Source organism: Podospora pseudoanserina, chromosome 6 (genome assembly GCF_035222485.1).
Source record: "Podospora pseudoanserina strain CBS 124.78 chromosome 6, whole genome shotgun sequence".
In the NCBI taxonomy this organism is placed as follows: domain Eukaryota; kingdom Fungi; phylum Ascomycota; class Sordariomycetes; order Sordariales; family Podosporaceae; genus Podospora; species Podospora pseudoanserina.
In genome coordinates, this window is record NC_085925.1 from 1,731,598 (window position 1) to 1,757,201 (window position 25,604).

General features: G+C 51.1%; 9 protein-coding genes across 9 annotated transcripts; 3 read left to right on the plus strand and 6 right to left on the minus strand.

Moving 5' to 3' along the window:
* Positions 1–6: 6 nt before the first annotated feature.
* Positions 7–2,965, plus strand: QC764_602520 (uncharacterized protein; the record flags this gene model as incomplete). The annotated part of the gene is given in 5 exon segments (XM_062948756.1): positions 7–199; positions 284–862; positions 922–1,789; positions 1,797–2,040; positions 2,095–2,965. Coding segments are annotated over 5 exon segments (2,313 nt in total). The 3' UTR covers positions 2,524–2,965.
* Positions 2,966–3,735: 770 nt separating this feature from the next.
* On the plus strand, positions 3,736–5,510 carry QC764_602420 (uncharacterized protein). The gene is made up of 6 exons (XM_062948755.1): positions 3,736–4,033; positions 4,091–4,303; positions 4,360–4,535; positions 4,600–4,939; positions 4,999–5,304; positions 5,404–5,510. The coding sequence occupies exons 1-5, from the start codon at positions 3,773–3,775 to the stop codon at positions 5,203–5,205; spliced, it is 1,197 nt and encodes a 398-aa protein (XP_062797494.1). The 5' UTR covers positions 3,736–3,772; the 3' UTR covers positions 5,206–5,304; positions 5,404–5,510.
* QC764_0092820 (uncharacterized protein) lies at positions 5,353–11,599 on the minus strand. The gene is made up of 6 exons (XM_062940942.1): positions 10,519–11,599; positions 10,333–10,449; positions 9,709–10,245; positions 9,613–9,637; positions 6,263–9,550; positions 5,353–5,706 (listed from the first exon to the last, which is right to left on the minus strand). Exons 1-6 carry the CDS (start codon positions 11,513–11,515, stop codon positions 5,616–5,618), a joined length of 5,055 nt encoding a protein of 1,684 aa, XP_062797495.1. The 5' UTR covers positions 11,516–11,599; the 3' UTR covers positions 5,353–5,615.
* A 1,375-nt stretch (positions 11,600–12,974) lies between these two features.
* QC764_602403 (uncharacterized protein) lies at positions 12,975–13,436 on the minus strand (the record flags this gene model as incomplete). Its single annotated transcript, XM_062948754.1, has 1 exon — positions 12,975–13,436. The coding sequence occupies one exon, from the start codon at positions 13,434–13,436 to the stop codon at positions 12,975–12,977; it is 462 nt and encodes a 153-aa protein (XP_062797496.1).
* A 1,539-nt stretch (positions 13,437–14,975) lies between these two features.
* Positions 14,976–15,362, minus strand: QC764_602400 (uncharacterized protein; the record flags this gene model as incomplete). The annotated part of the gene is made up of 1 exon (XM_062948753.1): positions 14,976–15,362. The coding sequence occupies one exon, from the start codon at positions 15,360–15,362 to the stop codon at positions 14,976–14,978; it is 387 nt and encodes a 128-aa protein (XP_062797497.1).
* Positions 15,363–18,915: 3,553 nt separating this feature from the next.
* On the plus strand, positions 18,916–19,319 carry QC764_602395 (uncharacterized protein; the record flags this gene model as incomplete). The annotated part of the gene is made up of 2 exons (XM_062948752.1): positions 18,916–19,154; positions 19,211–19,319. 2 exons carry the CDS (start codon positions 18,916–18,918, stop codon positions 19,317–19,319), a joined length of 348 nt encoding a protein of 115 aa, XP_062797498.1.
* An 85-nt stretch (positions 19,320–19,404) lies between these two features.
* On the minus strand, positions 19,405–21,817 carry QC764_602390 (uncharacterized protein; the record flags this gene model as incomplete). Its single annotated transcript, XM_062948751.1, has 2 exons — positions 19,405–21,392; positions 21,463–21,817. The coding sequence occupies 2 exons, from the start codon at positions 21,815–21,817 to the stop codon at positions 19,630–19,632; spliced, it is 2,118 nt and encodes a 705-aa protein (XP_062797499.1). The 3' UTR covers positions 19,405–19,629.
* Positions 21,818–22,148: 331 nt separating this feature from the next.
* Positions 22,149–22,985, minus strand: QC764_602380 (uncharacterized protein; the record flags this gene model as incomplete). The annotated part of the gene is made up of 1 exon (XM_062948750.1): positions 22,149–22,985. One exon carries the CDS (start codon positions 22,983–22,985, stop codon positions 22,149–22,151), a length of 837 nt encoding a protein of 278 aa, XP_062797500.1.
* Positions 22,986–23,219: 234 nt separating this feature from the next.
* Positions 23,220–23,903, minus strand: QC764_602375 (uncharacterized protein; the record flags this gene model as incomplete). Its single annotated transcript, XM_062948749.1, has 2 exons — positions 23,365–23,903; positions 23,220–23,305 (listed from the first exon to the last, which is right to left on the minus strand). The coding sequence occupies exons 1-2, from the start codon at positions 23,864–23,866 to the stop codon at positions 23,220–23,222; spliced, it is 588 nt and encodes a 195-aa protein (XP_062797501.1). The 5' UTR covers positions 23,867–23,903.
* Between the last annotated feature and the right edge of the window lie 1,701 nt (positions 23,904–25,604).

Consider the following 25,604-nt stretch of genomic DNA (forward strand, 5'->3'; position numbering starts at 1 on the left):
GACACGATGTTGTTCCCCGAAGAACACGAAAACGACCTCAAACTCTTCCTCGTCCAAAAGATCGAAAAGACGCCCGACGCTGACGAGGTCGACGCGGAGGTGCTCGCGGATTATGTCCTTGCTTTGCTGAAGCATGATGGGGATGTGGAGAGTGTGAGGCAGACTTGCGTGGCTAGTTTGCCTGATTTTCTTGGGGAAGGTTTGTTTCTCTTTTTTTCTTTTTTTTTTTTTTTTTTTTGGCTCAGGGAATGTATGGCGGGAACTGACAAAGTTTGGATGACAGGCACGAAGCAGTTTGTCGACGGGATTTTAGAGGCGATTACGTTCAAGACTTATCTTCCGAATGCGCTTCCGCCACCACCACCACCGCCGCCGATGATGGGGTTGTTGTACGATGATGATCAGGCTGGGAATGGGTATCTACGACAGGCGCAAGCGGCGGGGCAACAGAATAATGGGTTTGGGGGAGGGGGAGGGGGGAACAGGAAGAGGGGGTATAATGATCTGGATAGCCCTGCGACTGGGGCGGAGGCTTATCATGCCCCGGCTTTTAAGCAGCCCAGACGGGGGAGTGCTGGGAGGGGATTTGAGCAGTCGCTGCCGGGGTCGAGTGGTGGTGGGTTCTTGGATCCGGAGTATGCGGCCAAGTTTATGTTTAATGTGTTGAATCAGCCCGAGTTTATGGCCGCTGCTGCGCAGAATGGAGGTGGGGGTGGGGGGAGGAACAAGAAGAAGAAGCGGGCGCCAAAGTGTAGGGATTATGTCAACAAGGGGGTTTGTCCCAGGGGGTTCAACTGCAGGTTTGATCACTCGAGTGATGATCCGGCGGGTTTTGGTGGTGGGGGGTTTGGGCAGGTAGAAGGTATGTTGAACGGGGCAGTAGGGCAAAGAGCTGTGGGAAGGTTGCTAACTTTGTGATAGAATACGATCCAGCTAATGCCCTCATGACAAACACGTTTCCGCAGCCGGGTGCTGGCCTTCCAGGGATGCTTTCTTTCGGCGAAATATTTGCTCAGAGCCAGCCGAAACAGCACAACAACTCCCACCGGTCTAAGGGGCAGGGTGGGAACCGCGGCGGTCGCCAAAAGCGAGGTGGTGGGGACAGATCAACTTTCTCAGCAGAGGGACCAGTAAGTGATCGGACCAAGTCGACCATCGTGGTGGAGAGCATCCCAGAGGAAAACTTTGACGAGGATCAAGTTAGAGACTTTTTCAGCCAGTTTGGGAACATCCTCGTGGTGAAGATGTATCCATACAAGAGACTGGCCGTGGTCAAGTTTGACTGCTGGGAGGCTGCCAATGCAGCGTACAAGTCGCCAAAGGTCATCTTTGAGAACCGATTTGTGAAGGTGTTCTGGTTTAAGGACGAGGAACAAATTGCGCCACCTCCTGGGAAACAGGGTGGAGGTGTGAATGGGGGTGCCTCTGGGCAAGGGGGAGAGGCACCACCGGAGAATGTGCCGCTGACCGAGGAGCAGTTGGAGGAGATTAGGAAACGGCAGGAGGAAGCGCAGAAGGTATTTGAGGAGAAGATGAGGAAGAGGGAGGAGTTAGAAAGAAAACAGAAGGACATTGATGAGCGGCAGAAGGAGCTTCTTGCTGCCCAGGAGGAATTGAAGGCGAAGCTGGCGAAGAAAGGGGAGGGTGTGGGGGATGGGGAAGGTGAGGGTTCGACGTCAAAGCAGCCTATGACGCAGTCAGAAGCTCTGAGGGCTCAATTGGCTCGGTTGGAGGAGGAAGCTAGGCAGATCGGGCTCGATCCCCATGCCGAAATGGATGGGGAGGAAGGGTTAGAGGCCAGCTGGGGTGCTCCGAGAGGGGGTTACTATGGCCGTGGAAGGGGGGCTCCGTGGCGAGGAGGCTTTGTTCCTCGGGCTCGCGGATTTGCGTCGAGAGGGTTCCGGGGGTTTTCGTGGGAGAGCCGACGTTCACGCGGCTTATGCGGCTTATTCGCTTGATAACAGACCAAAGAGGGTGGTGGTTTCGGGTGTGGATTTCACAGAGGGCCAAAGGGACGAGGTGCTTCGGCAGTATCTCTTTGTGAGTTTTTACCTCTTCTTATCTGTCTGTCATCTTATTAACATGACATCGCAGGGCGTTGGCGAATTCACCCACATCAGCCACAGCTCCAGCCCCCCAACAACCGAAATAACCTTCAAGGATCGCAAGACAGCCGAGAAGTTCTACAACAGCGTCAGCCTCAACGATTACACCATCCCCGAGATCGAAGGGCAGGTCGAGTTGTCATGGGCTAGTGCCTCATCCTCTTCGACGGCACTGTCGACGCCTACGGCAAGCGGGTTCACCCACGTCAATGGTGTCGCTACGAATAAGTCCACTGGGGCCACCGCTCAGAACGGTGATGAGGACGGACATGATCAGGATCATGATGGGGAGAGTGTCGATGACGATAGGGACGTCAGGATACTGCTTGACCATCAGCCGGAGCAAGAGAAGGATAAGGACAGGGAGCAGAATGAGATGGATTATGAGGTTGCTGATGATGCGGATCAGTGGTATTAGCACTACCACCGTTCTGGAAGATAGGCGGGTGTCTCATTGGGGGTGACAGAGGGGGACAAGGAGGCTGAGGGTGTTGTGAATTCATGTATATATTATTGGGGTAGGGTTGTTGGATCATTGCTTGGTATGCATGAAAGGCTTGGTGTGGGTTTCTTCCGTTGCTGGCTGCTCTGAATGGGGATAATCGGTGGGTATATTCATCCGAGGGATGAGGGTGGGATGGATACACTGGGAAAATGTATGGATATGGGTGGCTGTTGTCTTGTGTATGGTTTACGCCTTGGACATTTTGGCCTGGGTGATAGCGATGGCTTTCCCTGCTGGATGAAAAGTCCTATCAGGCAATCTTGAACGGAAAAGAGTTTGATCACAACTGTCTGAGCCCATGTTAAGTAGAGTTCGTACCACGACAAACATGCTTCAAAAACCTCATAGGCAGAAAGGCCATCGTCACTTCACAATTTGTCGACAAAGACCCCGTCCTCCACGAAATGCCAAGTAATTGACCTTGAAATTCCATATATAATGCCACAACCTCGCCTACTCTTTCACATACGACCATATCCAGCTGAAAGCTCGGGATCCCGTCCGCTCTCCCCTCGATAAGCAGCTGAGAGCCGAACCAGTACTCAGGTGGGTGACCACTGGGGAATCCTCGGTGTTGTATGTTTTTTTGGTCTCTTTCCCCCCCTAAGCCCTTTTCTAAGGGCTTAGCATTTACTACATATTCACCATCCGGCTCCTTGATTGCTTTATCTTGGAGTGTCAAGACATGTTCACACGAAGGATTAAGCATAGTGGGTGGACGAGGTAGCACGGCATTTCACTAGTGCGGTTGCTTTTGGAAGCTGCACCGGCACATCACCTGCCTCCCACGTTTGAAGATAGACAGCTTGCAGGTGAGCCCCCATCTTTAGGAAGAAATATACCTCATGATTCCTGGATACAAAATGTGGGATGAGACAGCGGGAGCAGCCGTCATACCCCACGGGATTCCTCATGCAGAGAGCAGCACTGCGGCTGAGCGCTCAAGAGGGAAGGACGTTGAGGTGTGGCGTATGCAGCTTGCGAAAAGGGGGAAGGTGGGCGGTGGGTTGTTATCAGATGGGCTTCAAGAGGGAGGGACATGATGCCATTCAGTTGAGGCAACGACTTGCAGATAAAAACGATGATTCATCATGGCAATCTCTAGCTTAGCTGCCCAACCTCATCCCTATCTTCAAACACTGCCCGCTTATCACCTGCCGAAATGTTGTTCTCTACCGCCCTGCTGGCACTCCTCCCAGCAGTCCTCGCGGCCCCTGCTCCATTGATCCAACCCCGCGACCCGTCTGCTAAGCTCATCCCAGGTAAATACATTGTCAAGTTCAAAGATGATTCCTCCGACGTCCTGATCAGCAAGGCCCTTGGTGGTCGAAAGCCTGATTACCTTTACAAATCCAAAGGGTTCAAGGGGTTCGCGGGGGCTCTTGATGCTGCCTCACTAGACAAGATCAGGGGCCTCCCAGGGGTGAGTCTTTTGTCCCCCTCTCCGTTGGTTGTAGATTATTGACATGATAGTAAAAAGGTCGAATACATCGAACAAGACGCTTCCTTCACCATCGGCTCTGCCGCCGAGCTAGTCTCGAAGCGGTATCTCATCACGCAAGCCAACGCCCCCTGGAACCTGGCGAGGATCTCGAGTCATACGCTTGGGTCGACGGTGTACAGGTATGACAACAGCAGCGGGTTTGGGACTTGTTCGTACGTGATCGATACGGGGGTTCAGGTTACGCATCCGGTGTGTGTCCCCTCTCTTTCAGAATAAAGTGGGATAGATGCTGACGTAAGTTGAAGCAATTCGCCGGCAACGCCGTCTGGGGCACCAACACTGCCGGTGACGGGATCAACACCGACTCTAACGGGCATGGCACCGCGCTTGCTGGCGTCATTGGTGCGCAGATTTATGGTGTGGCGAAGAAGACAAAGATTGTTGCTGTCAAGGTGTTGGGTGCTTCTGGTTCGGGGACCACGTACGTTCTCCCCTTCTTCCCACCCCCCCCCCCCTCTTCTCCTATCGTGTCTAACCTTGTGTAGATCAGGTGTAATCGCCGGAATGAACTGGGTCATTCAAGACAAGGCCACTCGCGGCTGTCCAAAGGGTGTTTCGGCCAATATTGCGCTTGGGGGGTCCTTCTCCGCAGCTATGAACAACGCTGTTGCTGCCATGGTGTCCAACAATGTGTTTGTGGCTGTTGCTGCTGGGGGGAGTAACACTAATGCTGGAAACACATCCCCGGCGAGCGCGCCGCAGGCTTGTACCGCTGCTGCGAGCACGGCGAGTGATGCGAGGGCTAGTAGTTCGAATTATGGGGCTGTGATTGATATTTTTGCGCCGGGGGAGAGGATTTTGACGGCTTGGACTAATGGGGGGACGGTGAGTAATTTCCCTACTCTGGGGTGATGGGGAAAGGGAGATGACTGACAATGGAATAGAATACGCTTTCTGGAACGTCGTTTGCTGCGGCGCATATCACGGGCTTGGGGTCGTATTTGTTTGGGCTGCCGAATGCGAGTCAGACAGGGGCGAATATGTGTGCTTATATTCAGAGCATTGCTACGGTGGGTGTGTTGACGGGGGTGCCGGCGGGGACGGTGAATTTGTTGGCTTATAATGGGTGGGATTTGTTTACTTTCCCCTAAGGGTTGCCAGGGACGAGAGTAGAGGGGTTGTAAGTAGGTAGGTATATGTGCTCGGCAACATTGTTCTTCGTGACATATGTGGGAAACGATCTGTGACTTGTAAGTAGGCATTCATGTGTTTCACTTGAGTTACACTGTGTCTATATGGAATGGTATAAAGTCATCATCATGATGTATCTCTTGCTAACTCGCGGGCAAGACGCTCATCACAATGGTTACCTAAACCATTGCGTACCCAGTGGCCCGCCAAACTTATTAACTCCAGCCCAACTCCTGCCAAAAACTGAATGAGCTCATAAACAATGGAACACAACTTCTCCATGATCTCGTGTAAATCCTCAAGAAAATCGCTAATTTCACGCTCACACCTTAACAAACCCAAAAGTATCTGATACCCTGTTCTGTTCCAGCTACCTCCTAGTATTTTTCTTGCGTCTCCTTCCAGCCCAGTGTGGGAAATGAGCTGATCTGAGCTGAGCCGGCCCTTGACTTGACTTGGCTCAGCTCAGCTCACCTGAGCCAAGTCTGGCTTAGCTTATTGCCCACACTGTTCCAGCCCACCATCCATACTCTCCATCTCCGCTCCTACCAAGCGAACCGCAGGTAACTTTCCACTATATATCGCGAAATAAGTCCACCGATTCACTACCTACGTACCTATGGTTGGTCTGCCTGGGCTTCTGCCAGCCGCCGTTGCACCTCGTCTTTGATCTTTTGCACCATATCTCGTTCCACCTGTTCCACTAGGCGAGCGACCTCCTCCTTGATTGCTGCTGAAACATGACTCTGGAAATCCTGAACTATGGCACTCTGCGCTGCGTCAAGCTTGTTCGCGATGAGTTGTTCAACCTGCTGGGCTACTGCAACGGCTACCTTCTGACTATCCATGTCGGAGTTGGTCTCGGTCGGTACATGTGCATTATTGTTATTACTCTTGCTGTTGCAAGATTCGCAGGTATGCTTGCAAGTGGACGAGGAAAATGGAAATGCTCTTTCGCAGAGAGCGTCGAGCTGTTTGATACGCTCAAGCCGCACGGTAGTGAGAAGCTGGACTGGGCGGGCGAGCTTCTCGAAAGTCGTCCCGTGGTCTTGCAGCGCCAGAGCGAGCCGGATGACGGTGGAAAATAACTCAAAGGTTAGGTCTTCGATGTTGTGCAGGTCTACTGGTTTGGCTAGAGGTTCAGGTAGTTTCTCGTGGATGTCCCCTTTGGCAGGCACTGTTGTCACAGCATCCTGGTAGCGAGCGCAACGGTCGCCGTATTCGATGAGTTGCTTGACGAGTTCGAGGATATCGCTCACTGTCCAGATACCAGTCTGTGACGTGACTCGTAATTCGGGGAGCACTGCTTCTGTGTCGGCGTCACCGCCAGAGACTGACGTCTGGGCCATCTCTTCGAACCGTCTCTGTTTTTGTCTTTGTTGCGTGAGTTCCATGGTGATTGCGTCGGCCCTTGCCATTGAATTCGTCACGGCAAAGGCGTCATTCTTTGTCGAAGGGCTCATCATGACTTGGTCGGAGTCATCATCCCCCGGGTGCCTCATCATGTACCGTTGTCTTCGGCTGGAAGCTTTCATGTACATCGCGCGCTCACGAGGCCATCCAAACCATGGATCCGGATCATACCTTTCACCGTAACCGTACCATGGTTCGTCAAACTCTGGTAATGCCCATTGGAATGATGACAGGGCGGCGTTGTCACGGTGCTCGCGGCGGCGGAGCAAGCGGCTGACTCGGTCAAGGCATCTCGATATCAGCTCACGGATTCGACCGAGGACGTAATTAATGCCAGCCCAGAAGCGGGCCTTGCTCAAGAAGTCCTGGTGGCGCAGATGATTCATGGTATTTTCGTGATGGGGAACAACCCGCTTGATGGCGTCTAGCTGATCTTGGAAAGGAATTCTGGCGAGCAGGCGCCTATTGATAAACGCCTCATCCGGCATGGTGGTCATGGGCATTGTCCATTGATGGACAACGCTTGCGAGAAGTTCATGCTCTCCAAGGGCCTCTTCTTCTAGCCAGCTGGGTGCTGATGCCTTAAGCAATGTCTCGTAGTTTGTCGAGGCGAAATCCAGAACATTCATCCTGTTATACCGCGGCCGGGGATCGAGGGACGACCTCACCCTGCTGTACGCCAAGGTCCAGAACATGGGAGATTCGAGCCATTCGGCATTTTTGGATCGTAACATCTCAAGGACCTCGTCCGATCCCTTGACCAAGGAAACCCTAGGATGCGCAAATGCGGCCTGGGCAGCTGTGCCGAAACAGCCAGCAACTATGTTGGGGTCGGCATCGTTGGCCAGGAGTAGCTTGATGGTACTGATCTTCCTGGATGCGCAGGCCGCCTGCAGAGCGGTGCCGAAGGGGTCGGCGAGATGGTCCACGGCCACGCCAGGTGGCTCAAGAAGTAGTTTGACGACCGCATCATGGCCGCGGAATGCTGCGACGTGCAGTGGACTACCAAGATTTCCATCTGCTTGGTCACCTGTCTTTGTGTCGGCGTGGAGCAGCTTCATTGCTTGGAATAGGCTTTTCACCACTTCAAGGTGACCCTCGGCTGCAGCTGCATACAGCGCAGTCCCGTGGGGTCCTTTCTCCGCATTCACATCGGCGCCTTGTTGGAGCAGAAGGTTAATAATATCAGATTCACCCCGAACTGCAGCCAGTTGGAGAGCGGTTCCCTCTAGACCACGCTGGTCCAGGGCCCTGCGTCGAGCGGGAAGATTGGTGTGCAACTTGGAGATCTCTTCGACAAGCCGTGTGAGGATGCCATTGAGCTCCAGCTTGACGGCGTAGTAGACAGCAGAGGGTGGCTTTTTGTTTCCCCGTCCGTCAGGATCATAGGTATCTAGCCAAGCCCGCATCTTCTCCTTGTCTAGCAGAAGCTTGGAGCAAATCTCGCTCTCCAGCTCTTTGAGCCTGGCTGGAAATCCTTTGTCGCTGCCAATAGCATTGAATTGACCTTCGTTGCTATGAATCTCATTGTAGTGGCAGAACCAAAATTCGGCCGCGTATCCCCGAGCTGGAACATCGATGCTCTTCCTGTTTGCTGTTTTGATGGGGGCGCGCCGGTCCGGCGCTGAATCATCTGGACTGGTGTCTTGTGCGCGCCAGGCGTCAGAGCCGTGGTCGCTGGCATCGATAGTGACACGGCGGCGGTTGGGGCCGGAGGCGGACGAAACAAGACGGTCCGAATCACTATCGCTACTTGACGTGTTCTCGATAGCATCGCCTTTCTTCTTGTTCGTCTTCGTCGGCCGGAAGGCTGATAGGATCTCCAAGCAACGTTTGGTGATGAGAAGGTGTGCGTCGTGTTTCTGGGGCGGCAGAAGGCGCTCGATGTTCCCAGACCTGATGGTTTCCTGCCCCTTGGGAGCTCGGGAGAAGGGGTCTTTCAGATACTCTTGGACTGAGAAGTGGGTGAAGCGAAAGACGTCCACCTCGTCCTCCGTGGCCGTCTCCACAAGTACTCTTGGACAGATCCCTGCGACTTCCTTTGCGTTTCGAAGTTTGACCACTGCCGCAAGCTCGGCTTGCGAGAGCGGCCGCTTTTGATTCATGAGCCAAAGGAGAATGTCCTTCAGCCTTTTAACGCTGTTGGCCGCCACTTTCTCCAGCGCATCTTGATACCTGGCGGCAATGTTTTCTGGCAATTTCCTCAACTCCGCTGTGACCTCTGCTGGCTCGTGACACGCTGACACTTGTTTGAGAATAGACCGTGCCCAGTGAAAGTTGCTGCCTTGGCTGCTTTGGTAATGCCCGAGACGCTGCTTAACCTCGCCCTTCAGAGAGTCCTCTCCCTTCAAGACAGGAGTGTCCTCTAGTTTCCTCTCCACAAATGTTTCAAGAACTTTGCCAAGTCCCTGCTCAACATCTACTGACACCAGCATATCTCTGATCTTGTTCTCAAAATCCTGTGCTATGTCTTTCTCGTACTTGCTGACTACGAGGACGTGAAGGTTGGTGTACTCTTTTTGTATCAGCTTCAGGATAATGTCAAGCAGTTTGATATCGTTCTTGCGTGAGCCCCTGCGATCGAGAACATGGTCAAGGCCGTCAAGGACAAGGAAGATATCCCTGTCTGCTTTGGATATAAACCGCTGAAGGTGATTGAAGAGGTCCATGCTGTCATCCGGAAGCTGTCCCTGGCCCTGATAATCACGTAGTGTTTCGTACAAACCATCATCGGGGACCTTTTTACACTTGATTGTGAGCTGCCCGAGCAATGATGCCAGGAGGAGATGCATCCTTTTTGTGTCCTCATGATCAAAGCGAAAGTACCAGGAGGCAAGGGCCTTCGTCGGGTCATTTCCGAATGTCTTTTTCAGGTTTCTGATGATCGATGAGCTGTCTGTGAGTTAGAAACACTAGGTACCCATATAGTCTCAGGTTACCGGTTGGGACTTTACCATAGCACCGATTTACCACACCCAGCTGCGTACCACACGAGTTAACGACATGTACCCATGTGCTTGACAAGAGCAATGGGGGTACTGAGAACCTACAGTTGCCATACAACCACAACAGACTTTGCGGATATTTAACCCATTCTGTATATTCTCTGCTCTCGAAGAGCCAATCTCCATACTCGTCGGCTTGGTCTGCATCCTGTTCAAGGCTGGTTTTTGATACAACGTCGAGCGTCTTTCTGTCGTGGGCTTCCTCGTCTTCAGAGGTCTCGGGATCCGTCGTGATATCGCCGCTCTCGCTACCTTGGTCATCGTCATCGTCACCACTTTCGCCTGTCGCGGTGTCGCTGGCCGTGTGGTACTTTTTGCCTTTCCTGTCCCCATCACCCCCAGGCCTCCAGTGGTTATTTCCAGAGTTCAGCCACCACGCTCTTTCGGTTGCTAAGCTCGTGCGAATCTTATCCTGGCGCCCTCCATCGCGCTTCAGCAGCCACTCGCATAACCGTTCCAGCTCTGCAGCAGTAGCTTTGGCGTATGTATCTGAGGCGGTCTTGGCCAGACCGTCGACTCTCTTCAATATCACTTCCGTGTTTGTTCTGATTTCCATAATCTCCTCACGAGCTTCGTCCGCAACTGCTCATTTTGTTACATCAGGTTAATAATTCGGACAGAAAACATCAGAGGATGTGAATAAGGTAGCTATGTAAGTTCGCCACTCACGCTCTCTCGAAACCTGGTTCTGCCAATCCTCTAATGCGGATTTCTCTTCGTTGATCTTCGTCTCCAGATCGCGGAGTGGCTGTCCAGCCAAGCTGAGGATGAACTTTTTGACCCGGGCTGGGACGGGTCAAAGGTTGTATCGTCAGCCCGAGTTTCTTATGCAGACATTAGGGATCGAGGACTGACTCCGAGTTCTACCATTGCTTGACTCTTGCACCTCAGCTGCATACACAAGAATAGCCGTATATACCCTGACCAGGGCATCCTCGAGTTGCTTCTCTTGCTTGGCTTTTCGCTCGCGGTAATTTGACTCCATTCGAGAATACAGAGCCATCGAGTGGCTCAGGTAGCTGCAGGCTTTGAATGTAGAGTCCGCCAGTTCCTTGTCATGGAGGGCCAACTGCAGGCAGGCTGTTATCAGCATCAACTGAAGCAACATCCATTGGGATACTCGGGCTTTTACCGTAAGACCAAAGGACACGACAGCCCATGCCGCTGAACAATAGCCTGTCGGATCAAATTTGACGACATTATCGAGCAAGTCCTTGAAGGTTAAGGCAGAGAACAATATAGACTTCGCATTCCTAAGAGAGGTTTCACCGTTGTCAGATCCCCAGCGCGCCTTGTAGTTAACCATCTTGGCCTCGGTATTTTCGATGACGAGCCCGACGAGCTCGATCGAATTGGCCCGCGAAGGTTTCTGGTCCTTCGACTTGCCGACCCCCGACCTGCCTTGCAGAAGAGCCCTTTTCGCCTCCCCCAGCTCGTCCGACTCCCATGCTTCTTTCCAGAAGTCCCGTGCTGACTTGTCGACAGCATCGTCGTCGTCCTTGTCGTCTTCAGGTCTGTTTTCCTCGCTCTCGCTCTCGCTCTCGCCCTTTGGTCCAGTATTGTCGAGCTGCGCAACAGTAGTCAACCCTCGCTCATCGCCGTCATCCTTACTGTCCTTGCAATCTTCTTTGCCAGTTTCAGTACTGGCGGCTGCATTCTTATTGCTCGCAGTCTCAGGAGGTGTTGCTCTTGCCGCCCCTTCATCCACTTCTAATTGCGAGCTTGGTTCATGATTCGGCAGGAGCTCCGCAGGTGCTTCGGTCTTGGTGCGTTCTTGGGTCACTCGCAGTGATAACCACTGACGCACGCTCTTCATCCTAGAAGGCTTTTTTGCCACAGCCTCTCGCTCCATTTTGATCGTGGTGATGGGCAGGATCTTGAATCAAAAGCTGAGGAGTGGCGAACACTTCTTCCGAGTCTGGAAGATCGAGAAAATGGGAACACTGGAGAGAAGAAAGAGGGGTAATGCTTGCACGAGTACCTAAAATGGACTTTCAATGCCTCAGCTGCAGCCGCATCATAACCTCCAGCCATTGAAATGTTATTCCGCTACTACTTCAGCCCCTTTGAGATGCAGCCTGCAAGATCGGCATACCAAAACAACTCGAGCCGTCAATCGATTGGAGCCAATAGGAGTGTTGCCGGCCAATCCGGTGGTGAGACAGGTAGCCAGCACAGCAAATATTGGGGTGAAGTGTATGTTTGATTTGCTTGTCTTTTCCACCCGCAGCCTTTATCACCCATGCTTTGAACAACTCGCATGGGCCTACGAGATCATGGCCTTGAGGAACGCGAGGGATTCGGAGTGCTTAACCATCGATATCGATTTGGGTCATACTAAAAGCTGTCTGCGGTGGTAGCTGTCATTGCTTCCAAGACAAAGGGACATGTCATGCTAGAATATGAGATAACGCTCTCAGAAGTCCCATTCAATACCTTTGAAATCTATGTCATCGGGTTGTAAAATGCCGAAGACACCAAGACATTCTGATCAGGCTCTGCCACGTCACGCCGAAAATAGCTGGAATACTTTGAGTGCCACAAGTTCACCCAAAGCTGAACGAGACGAGCTACTCAATGGACAGATTATATCTCATTGGGCAGGTACCCAGAAAGTACGGATTTCTCTGCCACATTTTTTAATTCCTCACGCCAACCTGCACCAAGTATGTAGAGGTCTTCCGAAGTAGACGGGGTTATTGTTCTGCTTGTTTTGTATTCCGAATAGCTCAATTTTCTCTTCCAAACTCCTACAATATATACTCAGTGTCTCTCTTCCAACTGGAAACATTATACCTGCTACGTTCAGGGGGCCCAGATCGTCAATCTTAAATAACGATTGCAGTTATCATATTTGCGACACAACGAAGCTATTTAACAGAGCGTACCAGGGCCATATGTGTAGAAGAAGAGCACCTAATCCACCTGTCAAGCTTACCGAGAGCTCTGCTTCCTTTCTTGATTGAGAACCATTAAATCCTAGCCTGTTCATCTCTGCTAGGCTAAGCCTTGCGTACGAAACATATATCCATCTCTCGCTCCATGAGACTTACGTATTACATGCACTTGATCTGGGAACCTCTACCTCGAGAATCTCAAAAGACTCTGCTGACAATCCGGAGTAGGCAGTGATGTGATTATCCAGTGTAGCATATTCTGAGAAGAAAGACCGTCTCGTACCAAGGAGGAGTTAGGGATTCTCATGATGAAAAATGAAACTCGGGCGGTTTCAGCCACGCTTTTGATCTCCACCGTTCCCGGTGTTCAAGTACTGCCGAGACTCTCCCAAGCCCCAAGACCCCCTATTCATTCTAGCAAAACCAGTTATTTTTCGAATTTGGAAAGCCTTTGTACAATTGACGATGAAACTTCCTGAAAGCTTTTGTGAAGGAGTAGGGGCTCTTGGTGGAGTGGCTCTCGGGTGTGATGTCAGGGATGACCGGTATTTTCTCTCGACTCTGAATCTCACGTGGCCAGGCTAAGTCGAACAGGCACTCGAAATTACTAGGCCCCTTCTCTTGAGCCAAATGTCGCGGTGTATGGCCTTCATTGTCCTTCGCCTTAATCTTCGCACCGCTTGCAAGGAGCATTGCAGTAATTGTCATGCGACCAAACTGAGCGGCAATGTGCAGAGCCGTTTCACCATTGCCTGCTCTTGCATCAATGTCAGCGCCTGCTCTGAGCAGTTTGTTGACAGTCTCAATGTGACCGCGTCCAACGGCGCAGTGTAGCAGAGGTATGGCACCGTCGTGTGACATGATTTCGCTTTGCATGCCAACATCTGCCCCAGCTGTGATGAGATCTTCGACAAGGCCGTAATAGCCATGGGAGACGGCTAAGCCGAGCAATTCGTTTTTCGAAGCGATGTCAAATTAGACGACAAAGTGTGTATCTCGTACGCATTCTTGAATGATTTGTTCTTGATTCCAACTTGCGCGACAAATCATGGAAATCAAGTCTGGCATTTTGCTAAGATCTTTGGCTTGGACGGCTTCAACAACTCTGTCGTGAAGGACTGATCCCAACCTCGATCCATCGTTGTTTTTATCTGGCGACTTTAATTCGTTTGTTGGGAGGACTGTCGATGGGGCAGTAGTGAAGCAGGATTTTGATGATTGCAACACCTTTTGGTCGGTTTCCCGCCGCTAGACTGAAGAACTCCTCCGTGACCGATGGTCGGTAAGTGGTCTTCGAGAACAACGTTCTGAGCACTTCGTCTCCACTGACATCGTTTGAGATTGCCTCTTTGACCAACGCAGTAATATAACCTGGAGGGAGCTCCCGCGACAACCTTTCCAAGTTGGCCAGTATCGCTTCGAGTACCTGACTTCCTTTCCCTTTATTTTTGGCCACAGCCCGAATTCCCATTCGCTGATAGGCAGTCTAGGTCGGCGATCTAAGTTGTGGGCCATTGCTGCATCGCCGTCCAACTCATCCATTGCTGCTAACTGGAGAGCCCTTTCGTTCCAGAATGTGAGACGAGTGCAAAGATCTCGGAGCGAGTTTGGGCGAATTCCTAGCCGGGGTTTCACGTGAAATAAAAAAGAAAAGACCGTTTCCACAACATCCTCGTCCGTCTTTTCGTAGTCTGGCTGAATGATGTTGATCGCATCTGAAGCCAGAGGCAGTAGGGCATATACCAAGTTTTTGTCCCTCGTCGTTTCGCTTCCTCCAATATTCTCCAACAGTGTGTAGAGATCCAGGCATCCACCAAACCAAGAACTTGCTCGAAAGGGCCCAGGCATCATGTCCAATATTCCCTGGCAATGGGGCTCAGGAGCCACCCCAAGCAGAGACGGAGCAAGCCTGAAGATCCTTGCCGAGACGAATTCATTTCCGCAGTATACACTAGCGGCTTTGGATTTGGCGACCTCCTGTAAAATCTATACTCTCCTAAACCACGGTCGACAAAGAAGCTCTTCCAAGCCTTTGCGCTCAAGCCCTGGGTGTCGTTGGTCACTTGCCTCCAAATGTGTCCAAGCAGCCATCCACTGTTCCCCTGTCCACGTCTTCGAGACAGTCCTCCTGGCCTCCTCCTCAAGCTGCCTGAGCGCCCGTAAACAGCAGTTTGTGTCAAATCCTGGAGGCCCAAGCCAATAAATAACGCATTCCGCCTCGCTGTATACATCGCCGATGTGCCGGACTTGATGGCCACACTCGACGTCGTGTTCCTGGTCAATACAGATTGCATCTACCCAGACGATGCGATCCTTATCTTTAAGCTGTAAGAAACATAGAGCGTCGTGAAGGCTTCTGGTTACGCCGAATTTCTTTTTGTTGAGCACCACGCTGTATTCTCGGTCCTGACTGCCCTAGACGTAGGAGATTGACTCATAAGATATCACCCTCTCCCGGTCTTGCAAGCGTGCTGTAAACAATTCGCATGGGATTAATGGATCGCGGCCTTTCAGAAGGCGCAGGAGGCGAAAACTTGGTCCGCCGAGGTCGATTGGATCGTAAGAGAAACCACCCTGACGAATGCCGTCTTTGATAACACTGGGTATCTCAACGCTGTTGTCGTTAAGGCCCTCACTGACCACCTTTTCCTTGTTCACATAACCACTGTCGCAGTCATTGGGGTCTGCATGCAATTCTTTGAGGCCAGACTCTTCGACAGCCCCAGAGTCACCAACAACAGGATCTTCACCATTAAACTCGTCAAGTGAAGAGTCATCGCTGCAGTATATGTAAGGGGTCATTGCGCGTCAGCTCTAAACCTAGCCAATCACCTTGTACGATACTGAAACAATATATTTAGCGGGATTGAGCTCGTGAATATAGTCTGGGTGTTGAGAGAACATGGCAAGAGAGAGATTGCAGCCTTCGAGGCATCACGCTGTGCCACATCACGCCAAGGGCGCCTGTGTTGCCGCCACAGATGGTTACACAGAGATAGTGCGAACGGCCCCCGTTGGCCAGGTACGATCTCACCAAGTCACAGAACCAACATTTTCCATATTGAAAAACCCCGTTGGAATACCACTACCTAATGGGATAACAATGTGTGCTAGCATAGGTAGAAAATGGCAACCTACAGGACTACTATACCTGCATCAGTTGCGACACAATGACTGGTCTCACTTGGTCAGGCCTTTTAACCTGCCTCTCTATATCGATGCCACTTAATAGGGACTGTTTTGCGAAGTTCTTTTTCAGGTAATATCATACAATCGATTCCATGTTTCCCCAAGATCAAAGTATAACAGAGACCTTGAGAGGATCTACAGGGTATAAGTCAACTTCTGTGACTGATAATGAGCGACAAGTATATTCAAAGAGCGTCCCAATCTACCCTATCTACCCTGACATCTTCCGTGTCACCACCACCCATGTATATCCAGCCCATCTACTATCTTATCAGATACATACTTAATCCCCACCCTTTTTCCAACGCACCCAGGTTCTTACTCATAAATCACACGCCACTGACCTGGAGCCACGTACTCCACCACCGCCTTTCTTTTGAGTCTAGGCGGCAGAGTAGCGACGAAAGCCTGTGCTGCTTCCTGGGTGGTATAGTAGGTTTCGTCGGAGTCGTTTTGAGCAACAGCTCCACCACCACCACCGCTGCCACCACCACTACCGCTGCTGCCGACGACCTGTGTAGAACCTGTAGTAGCACGCTTGCCGAAAATTGAGCCTGAAGGGGCGGACAGTGCGTCATTGTCGCGGGGGAGAACAGCTGCGCTGCCCAGAGCTGCTCCAGCGAGGCCGATCGCGAGGATGAGAAGGTTGTTTTGCTTCATTTTGGGAGGAAGGTTCTGAGGAAAAGCGAGATTTGGAGAGGGAAGAGTTTGGAATAGGTGGGTAGTTGTGATGGTGTTGGAAGCTTGCCAGAAGCTCGATAGATGGATTTTGGGGTTGTATAATGGAAGCTTGCCAGAAGCTTGTCTGATGATTGAAGGAGAGTTGAGAAGATGGAGACCTGCCAGAAGTCACCAGAAGGCTGAGAAGGAATGATGCGTGATGCTGGAAACTAAGACCCATCTTTCGAGGAGAGTGGAAGGCTTCTTATAGGTCTGATCACTGTTTTCTCGCCTGGTTTCATTCATAAAGCTATCGGAACCAGAGGCCTCTGCAGTGATTCGGACATGGTGATACTCGGAGGTCCTCTGTTTTCGAAACACGACAGCATACCGGGTGAGATGTTTTCTGGACTATTCTTTGACGTTGATGTTCGACGGCTAGCTGATAGAATGACTGTACGACATGCCTCTTCTAGTAATTCTGCCATTCGTTTAGTGAGCATGCGATTCGGAGGATCAGGGTTTGTCAGCTAACCACCTAATCTTAACTCAAGCCAATGGGCCTGTCAGACGGAGTATGACAGGTCTCGCCTGCAGTGATCAGTGCCGTCGGAATGTGTAAACCTACGAATAGGTTTTACTAGTGTCATTATGTATTCCCAAACTTCCACATATTGTCCTTTTAGTGAGTGAAAGACCTTGAAGCTAGGTCATTGAAAATTCTAAGTAGAAATATGGAGGACGTACAGCATGCACAACCTTACCTACGTAGTAGGCCATGGTGTCGATGTAGGAAAGAAGCTCAAAAAGCCTGGCAACCCCAGCACTGCAAAAGCTGACACTCCCGGCCTCAGTAACTTATGTCAGCAGATCTTGAGCAAAATTTCCGCCTATACATTATTATGAAGAGAGTATGAGATGTGGGTCAGGCGCAAGGGTGCCGGCTTCACTAAATGCTACGTTGACATAGCCCCTTTTTTCGGCCGAAAATATACGATCGAATATCATTCTTCATGAACCATGTTATCACAGGATTTCCTGTCTGTCGTTTGCCTTACACAGTCCCGCTAAGGTAGCGACTTGAAATGCCAGGACATCCCTATAGGGCTGCGGACGGGTGCAAAGAATAAGGATCTGAGATGAGACAGCTGCCGAGCTGCGCAGATGAGTTCTTATTTACTGGAACCTATTCAACAGTGGCTTGAAAATTATTCTGGAGAATGAGCCCGGAATTATAGCTTGATGTTTACATCATGCGTCTTCGCTACCTTAAGTAACGAGAAAGCTGCCTTGGGATTGACGGCTGAGTCAGACTGCCGGCGGAAACTCACCGTTCCGTGATGTGTTTACTGCAAATCTATTCAATGTCGTAGTAGGATCTAGAGACATATGTGCAATTAACTTCCCCGTACATTATTCGTCCTTCTGTTTGGTCCTGTTTTCCCTTTACCGTTTGTTGGTCGCACAAACTTCGCTGTTGATTCCACAAACTTTTACTATTGGACGCACAAAGTCGAGCTAACCCGCCTAGAACTTCACACACTAAGAGAAGGTTTTATATAAAAGACCTGGCTCGGGTGGTTGGTGGCTCGCTAAATTTGGTACCTCATAATGGTGATTCTAGCGAGGCAGAAGCTTGGACTTCTTACAGTGAGATAGAGCACCTTGAAAACTCAGTCGACTGATGAGTGCGGGGAGGAGTCCGATTGGCTGCATTACGCAAGAAAAACATTCGAAGACAATTCAGTGGAGGTCTGCCAACGCTTCTTCACGTCCAAGGTCTTAGCCAGTCTATAGCCAGGTATTCGTGCGGTTGTGATGGAAAACAACATTATGTAACCATTAATGTTGAACAGATCAGTTGATGATCCATCATCAAGGAGGTGTTGGTGTCGTAATATGAGCGGAATGTTCACCGCCACCATGTTAATAAATGTCCTTGGGTTACTGCCACAGTGCCAACTTGAAAGTGAATTACTTGTCTGCAGATAGAGGTTGAACAGATATTGTATCTGAAGTGGCTGAATACAGATGACTAGACAGCCGGAAAGATTGAGGTTTCTTTGGTGAAATGTTGGAGATCATGATTAGAGGGAAATCCATCACCCAGTCTATACAGGTAGAATGCGCCTGTTGATCAGGCATAGTCACGGCATGACCCCTGTACCGCTTCCCGGCACCAGACCACTTTGCAATATCATCACCACCATCAACAACACTGCATATTGTCTTTCGATCATCGAGGCAGAGCAACTCTCGGCCCCCTGCCAGGGTATCATGAAGCAACCTCGCCCACGACCGTTCGGTGTCCGTGACTCGGAAGTTGCACAAGGTGTTGAGGATAACGATCCTCTCTCGTCGTCCGAGACCACGGCCAAAACAAGTATAAAACCCCATCCTCTCCCCATCTGCCTCCCCCGGTGATCACCACCATCAACTCACTCTCAACTCCAACTCTCTCCACAAATCCACCACTTCAAAACCACACAACCCCCCAACCGCCAAAATGCAGTTCACCAACAACCTCCTCGCCCTCCTCACCCTCCTCCCTCTTACCCTCGCCGCCCCCGAGAGTCAGCTCGAGGCCAAGTTCGAGTCCGGCGTCAGCATCCTCGGCACCGCCGTCGTGACCACCTACTCCGGCGACGCCTGCAACGGCAGCAACGAGCAGGTCACCGTCACCAACGGCGGCTACCGCTGCTTTGCCGTTTCCAACAAGCGGTCTATTGGCTATAGCGGCTCTGGGTAAGTCTTTTATCTGTTTACATCGCTCCAGAACATGAGCTGACAGAAATCATAAGCTGCACCGTCACGACCTGGAGCGGCAACAACTGCCGTGGCTCCAGCTTCGTCGCCACCCGCGCGGGCTGCTACAGTGTCTTGTATGGCTCTGTTTCTATCCAGTGCTAAAGAGAGTGCTGTGGTTGTGGGATGAGATAGGGGGTGGAATGATGGACTGTTTTGGTGACAAGTCTAGGTAGATTGTTGGGACGAGGTGGCGTGAAGTCGGAGGGTTGTCCTTTCGCATTCTCACTGGAGTTTCCCGGCTCAAAGTCTTACGCCATGAACTGTATAGTTTAGGTAGGAAGGTATCTGAAAGTGAGTACATGGTTGAATGGACGCGGAAATATCCCGACTTGCCTTAGGAAGTGAAATTGTCTAGAAATAAGAGGTTCTCTTCCTGAAGAGCAACCTAACTTATAAGTTATGTTGTGTTTGTTCAGGTGAGCTTGTAGTTGGTGACATGAGGAGTCAACAGTCGTTGAAACTCAGCCCCCAAGAAAGCTTGCTTTGTCCTTGGCAACAGAACCATACCCACTCGGCGAAAGACATTTCCCTGCCTGCCTGTGATGGGCACAAGACATAGCATTGCGCAGGACAACTGCTTGTTCTTCTCCTGTAACTTGAAGGGGTAGCTTCCTACAAGCGCAAGATGGCTCACCCTTTCCGCATCTGGGTCCCCGTCAACATGATCCAGAGACGCACCTCCCGCCATGAAAGAAAGCTGTGTGTCGATCGGGACATATACCACCTCCTCCTCATTTTCGTCATATGTGACAACCTCTCGCTTCACGGGAATTAAAGGTCCCCTCAACGTCACTGTTCCTCCTCCTTGCCCAAACACCGCCGCTGGCGGAGGCTCTTTGACTTCGAAATCGAGCAGCTCAACCCATAATTTCGGATCGACCCCGTACCATACCCAACTGATGAAACTGACAGGTCTTCCACAGGAGGGCCACGCCCATGAGGGAAACAGATCCGGATATATCTGTCCCGAGACAGGTTCTCCAGAGACATGCCACAAGAGCAGGTCCGGTAAAAGCGATAACCAGCACCCAAAGAAATATTCGTCCCTTTTGTAAATGTTCGGCCACCTCCGTTGCAAAGCCACAGCAATACCCTCCAAGGCCGCGACTCTATCGCCGAACTGCGTGAGTAGCCGGCCCGAGTAGGTTGCAACTATATCAGACCACAGGTACGAGTACGTTTTGCTGAGTTCAACCTCGGAGAACAGCTTGTTTACCGACATGTGATTGATGCCGTATCTCCGAGTAAACACACGGTCCCCTGCCTCTGTCTTGATGTGTGGACTGGGATTCCTGCATTCGCATTGCACCTCGGTGGCACACGTCCATGACATTTCTCCTTTTCCAATATACAGCGATCTGTTGGCTAAGAATCGTTCCTGAAATGTCCATCCACGTTCCTCAACAACGTTGAGGGCGTCTGTGGGATCTTGATCAAAGGTTTCGTGTGCCCAGTGTCCCGGTAGAGATCGGCACCGCTCGTGCTCCATTTGCTCCACGACAATCGTTTCTCTGTAATCAGATGATTCGTTGTCGTTATCGGCATACCGGGAAAAGTTCAACCCTATTATCTTTGGTGGAGAGGGCTGCATCTCGGGTGGCCCAAGCGGGCAGCCCTCAAGCGAGCCTGAAGAGCCAGCAGCAGACAAAACAAGAAGTGCGCCGGAGTAAATGTCGGCCATCTGAGGAATCTGTGCCATTTTGTCGCGTGGATCATCTTGGATGATGCAAAGGGCGTCGACCCATAGATAACGCTGGCAGAGGTGTTTACAGGCAATGACTGCGTCTCTGATGGTGGAAGGAAGTGACAGCATCGGGATTCCGGCTGCATGTTGTTTGAGGTTGGCAGTGTTGGTGCAAAGGTTCCCTTGTTTGCCCCAGCAGTAGCTGAGGGCGACATACCCCGTCCGTGGATGAAGTTCTTGATGCTGCGTATTTACTAAGCGGATGTGTTCGACGTCTGAAATATCCAACAGTCGCCTCGGCAATAGATACTCTGCATCGTGTTCATTACAAGCCTCGTGTGATGTGACACATTCTGAAAGCCATTCTTTGGCGAGGGCAAAACGATGATCGGGAGTTGTCCTGATGGGGCGGAAATTGACATGGGTAGCTTTATGTGCTATCGGCAGGCCTACTATAGGGTCCAACAAGGGTCGTTCACCCTTGTACCTGTCTGTAGATGCTCGTTTCAGCAACTGAATGGTTTCTGTAGTCTTGATCGAACATGTCTTAGTAGCACTCACCACCGATTTCATAAATCTTATATCCCGGTGCTGTCTCAAAGGTGTCTCCTGGCCTGATGACCCCAATTTCGAGCGTGTTGTCATGCCAGATACTTCCTACCAGGACAGTGCTGGCACTCCTGAGATCTGTGACATAATTCAGAATTTGTCCCAAGGCCCAGCACCGCGAACATTGGGCAGCGGATTCCAAAACCGTCGATAGTTGGACCTGCTCATCGTAGACATCGCCAAATAGTTCTTTGCAATGTGGGCACTGCTCCCAGGCTTTTGGGCTGCCGCTTAACTGCAGACCGGGTGTCGTTGTTTTTCGCTTCAGACGAAGCCGCAGCTTCAATAACCGTGGAAAACATCCCATAGCTATTGACTGAATCTTGAAAGAGGTGAAAGAGTTGTTGAGTTGTGGATGAAAGGGCTAGTCGGTTGGGCTGAATTGCGGTGCTCTCCGCTCTGTTAGGTCCCAAAACTTCCCGACCTTTCTCCGATCCACTGAGACTAAAATCGTGTTGCGCACTCACCCAACATCATCATCAACTTTCCACTTCCTACCAATAGGTATATCTGGGCCAACTGTTGACCTTTCAAGCTTGTGCAATCTTGCACACCTAGAAATAGCGCGACTCAGTGACGTGACTGCATCGCAATGCGTGCTCGCTTGCCATGAACATATATTGCAAGAATCCAACCCCCTAAAGCCTCTCAAACTCCCCAGGTAACTTCTCCCCCTCAACCCAAGCCTTCACCCCTCCCCCAAACAACTCCGGAAATTGCACATCCCACCCATGCACCCCCTCCCTCAACACAAACCCTCCCGACCTATCCTCAGGCCAACCCCCCCCTTGGTCCGTTCTCCTGCTCCTCAACGTCTCCGCCGTCCTAACCATCATACCAACATCATCCCCTTTAGCTCCCGCAACATGCAAAGTCCTCACTTCCAACCTCCTCACATCATCCAAACCAAACTCCAATATCCAAGGAAACATATCGTGCACCACCTCCCAAGTGATATTTCCCTTCATCTCCTCTATCAACTCAATATCCAGCTTCAACCCAAGCAACGAAGCCTGCCATTGATACAACCAACTCGGTACCCACCCTACCATCATCTTCATAGTGTAGTAAGTCAATCCCGGCCACTGCGCCATGAATAACCGTGCTCCGCTCGCGGGAGCAGCACCTGTCACAAAAAGAGAGAGGACTAGGTCGGGTTGGTCCAAGGCAAGGCATTGGGCTATGTACCCGCCCATTGAAACACCGACAACATGGGCCTTGCCGCCGTGGGCGTGTGAGCGGATGAGTTGCGCGACGTGCTGGGCGGAGTGGTCGGTAGTGCCTGGTTTGATGTGGCGGGAGGCGGAATGGAGTGGTAGGTCAGGGACGAGGAGGTGGAAGTCCGAGAGGTGGGGGAGGATGAGGGCAAATTCAAGACGGCAGGTGAAACCGCCGTGGAGGAGGATGATTGTGGCGGGCTTGTCGTCGTTCCACGACGTGAAGGATAGCGACGTTATGGGGGGAGGTGGGGTCATGGTGAAGGATGTGAAGCTGGAGTGTTTTTGAGGCTGGAATAGAAAGTGAATTTTGAGTGTAAAGTTGATTTGTCAGAAAGAGAAATAATTAACTCGGATTCAAGTCTAGGCCGAGCGGCCCGTGCGACCGATTGGCTCCGTCTTCATCTATGATAGGCATGCATTTTGAACCCTTCGTCTGGGCCACTGCCAAAAACCCTCTTCCTCACCATCACAGCACCAAATCTTTGAGACTCAATTCGCCAAAGAGAGCCCCAGAATGCGCTGCAAAAGACCCGAAAACCCCCCAGACTCTTCCTCCTCTTCCGTTTCCGGAGATCCTGCAGCTTGCAGTCAGCAACTTCCTCCCTGTGGCAGCATCGATCAAAGGCCAACTTACGCCCAATAACATCAAACTTCCACTTGGTCTTTCCTGGATCAATCGCACGAGCCGGGATCCCATGCAAACAAATGTACGCCCCTCGCTTGTGAGATTCTTGCACTTTTGAATCGATCTTGCTTCCAAGACCAAACCGATCGACAAGCGTGCTAAGCTTGAAAAAGTGGACATCGGTGAGCGTTGACGTGTCGATGGTGAGAATAAACCAGTCGTCTTCACCTGGCTCGCTTCTGCCCCATCTTTCCAAACAGAGTGCCCATCTTACGGCGTGCTGCTCGACCGAAAAGAACGTTATGAAAGGTGTCGGGCGCCTGCTACTCCAGTCGAAGTGATCCGCAACGGCGTCTTTGAAGAGTTGAGTAGCTCTAATTCTCGCGAATTGCGTGGTTGTGTCCCGGGCTTTGAGTCCACTGGTCTTGTTGTACAGTCCTGTATTTCCTCGGTATTGCACCCGGTAAAGATAACGCGGGAGGTCGCCGGGTGGGTGTCGATATGTGTCCATTGTTGATGTGCTCTCGACACTTTCTCGCCAAGCGGAAATTTCCTTGGATAACTCAGGCGCCAATAAGTAGTTGTCGAAGGGGAACGCCCGTGGCATTTAAGCCTTTGATCGTCGGGGGTTTCAAAGTCGAAACTTCCCCTGATAAGATGCGTAGTTTAACTAGTGAAGGATAAATAGTTGTGTGATTCAGCAGAGCCCCACGCACATGGTTGGTCGAGAGAGATACACATCGATGTATCTAAGTTAGCTAACCCAACAGACTCGGGGCCAGATAACAGAAAGAGAAGGTGTTGCGATGGTCTAGTGGTCGCCCAGCCTCCTCAGCCCAGAGCCTTTGCCTGGCTCAGTCTGGTGGTTGCTTGGCTTCGCCAAACTTCGTGACAAGGCTGTGACGGCGACCTAAAGGGGATAGCATTAGTTCCAGGGCTCTCCGAGCTGAGAGCCAAGACAATAGTAGTCTGCAGCCAGAACCACTGCTTTTTCCCTCACTACCACCACCACTTACCAATACTACGTATTGCCCACACTTCGATGCCTTCCATAGCTACATCCCATTCTCAATTTGTGGTCGGGTACTTGGGAAGGTCAAGCGGGAATGGGCGATGTGTGGAGTTGCTGTTTGGAAAGGTCGGATGGAATGCTGTGGGTTGCTACTGATGTGGGCTATATTTCGATCAGATCTCCAGCCGGCCAGGCAGTGCTGTCCATGGAGAAAGGGTGAAGGTAAGATAAATAACAGCCTCATTCCTTGCCAAGTTGGTAGGTACTCAGATCGCTTCCATGGCGAGCTTTTCCCTCTTGAACTTTTGGCTTCGAAGCAGGTTGCTGGCCTTGTAGCGGGGCGAACAGTGATGGTTTGGTAACAGCATTATGAACCACATTACCTCATCTTCAAACTTCTTGATCTACCTACAATATTATGCTGCGGGCTGTAAATCATGTTGCATTTTAAGCCATTTTCACCTGTTTCAACCTGGGCAGAATTTGAGTACCTAGGTAGCCAAGTTTGCAAACGTGGGTGGCTACCTACGGACTTATGACATGGCCATACTGGTTGGGTGTGGTGCTCCATGCGCCTGCCTTTTGGTCCGACCCACACTCTGGTTGCTCTTTACGGCTTTGTTTTGTTTCTGTAGCTTTTTCGTTCTGTTAGATTTCACCACCATCACCACTTTTGTCGTCGTATTTTGCCTCATTTTTGGTGCCAGTGACCCTGTCCCAGAACTAGGCCTACCCTATGCGAAGCATAGGGCTACACGGCCAATGATTTCGTAGGCTTAGCGAGCAACATAAAGATTAGCAACGCATAAACCCTAATGGATTTCAAGACCACATCCATCACCGAATGGCCGAACAGGCAGCGTTAATGTTAATGGTATTGCTAAGCTACCTAGGTTTGAGAGGCTAACCTATGTCGGTAGATAGATCGGCACGAGACCCCTACAATCCAAGATGAAATATCCGCCGGGCTTTCATATCACTGTGAAAAATCAAAGGGTTCACAATTCCACATTCTTAGTGTCTGTAGAAAAACGAGGGGAGGCAAAGGCTTCCACACTTGGCAACGGAGACATACCCAAAAGGGAGGCCTATCCTTGGGAAGATCTCACAGTTATCCAAGCTAGCTGGTGGATAAGAAAACCTCGTTCATCATACCTTCCTAAAGAGGGACCGAGTGAAGAAGGAACAACATGGTGATTTACCTAGGGAAGAGATCTTCGCACCGCTAGGTGGATGC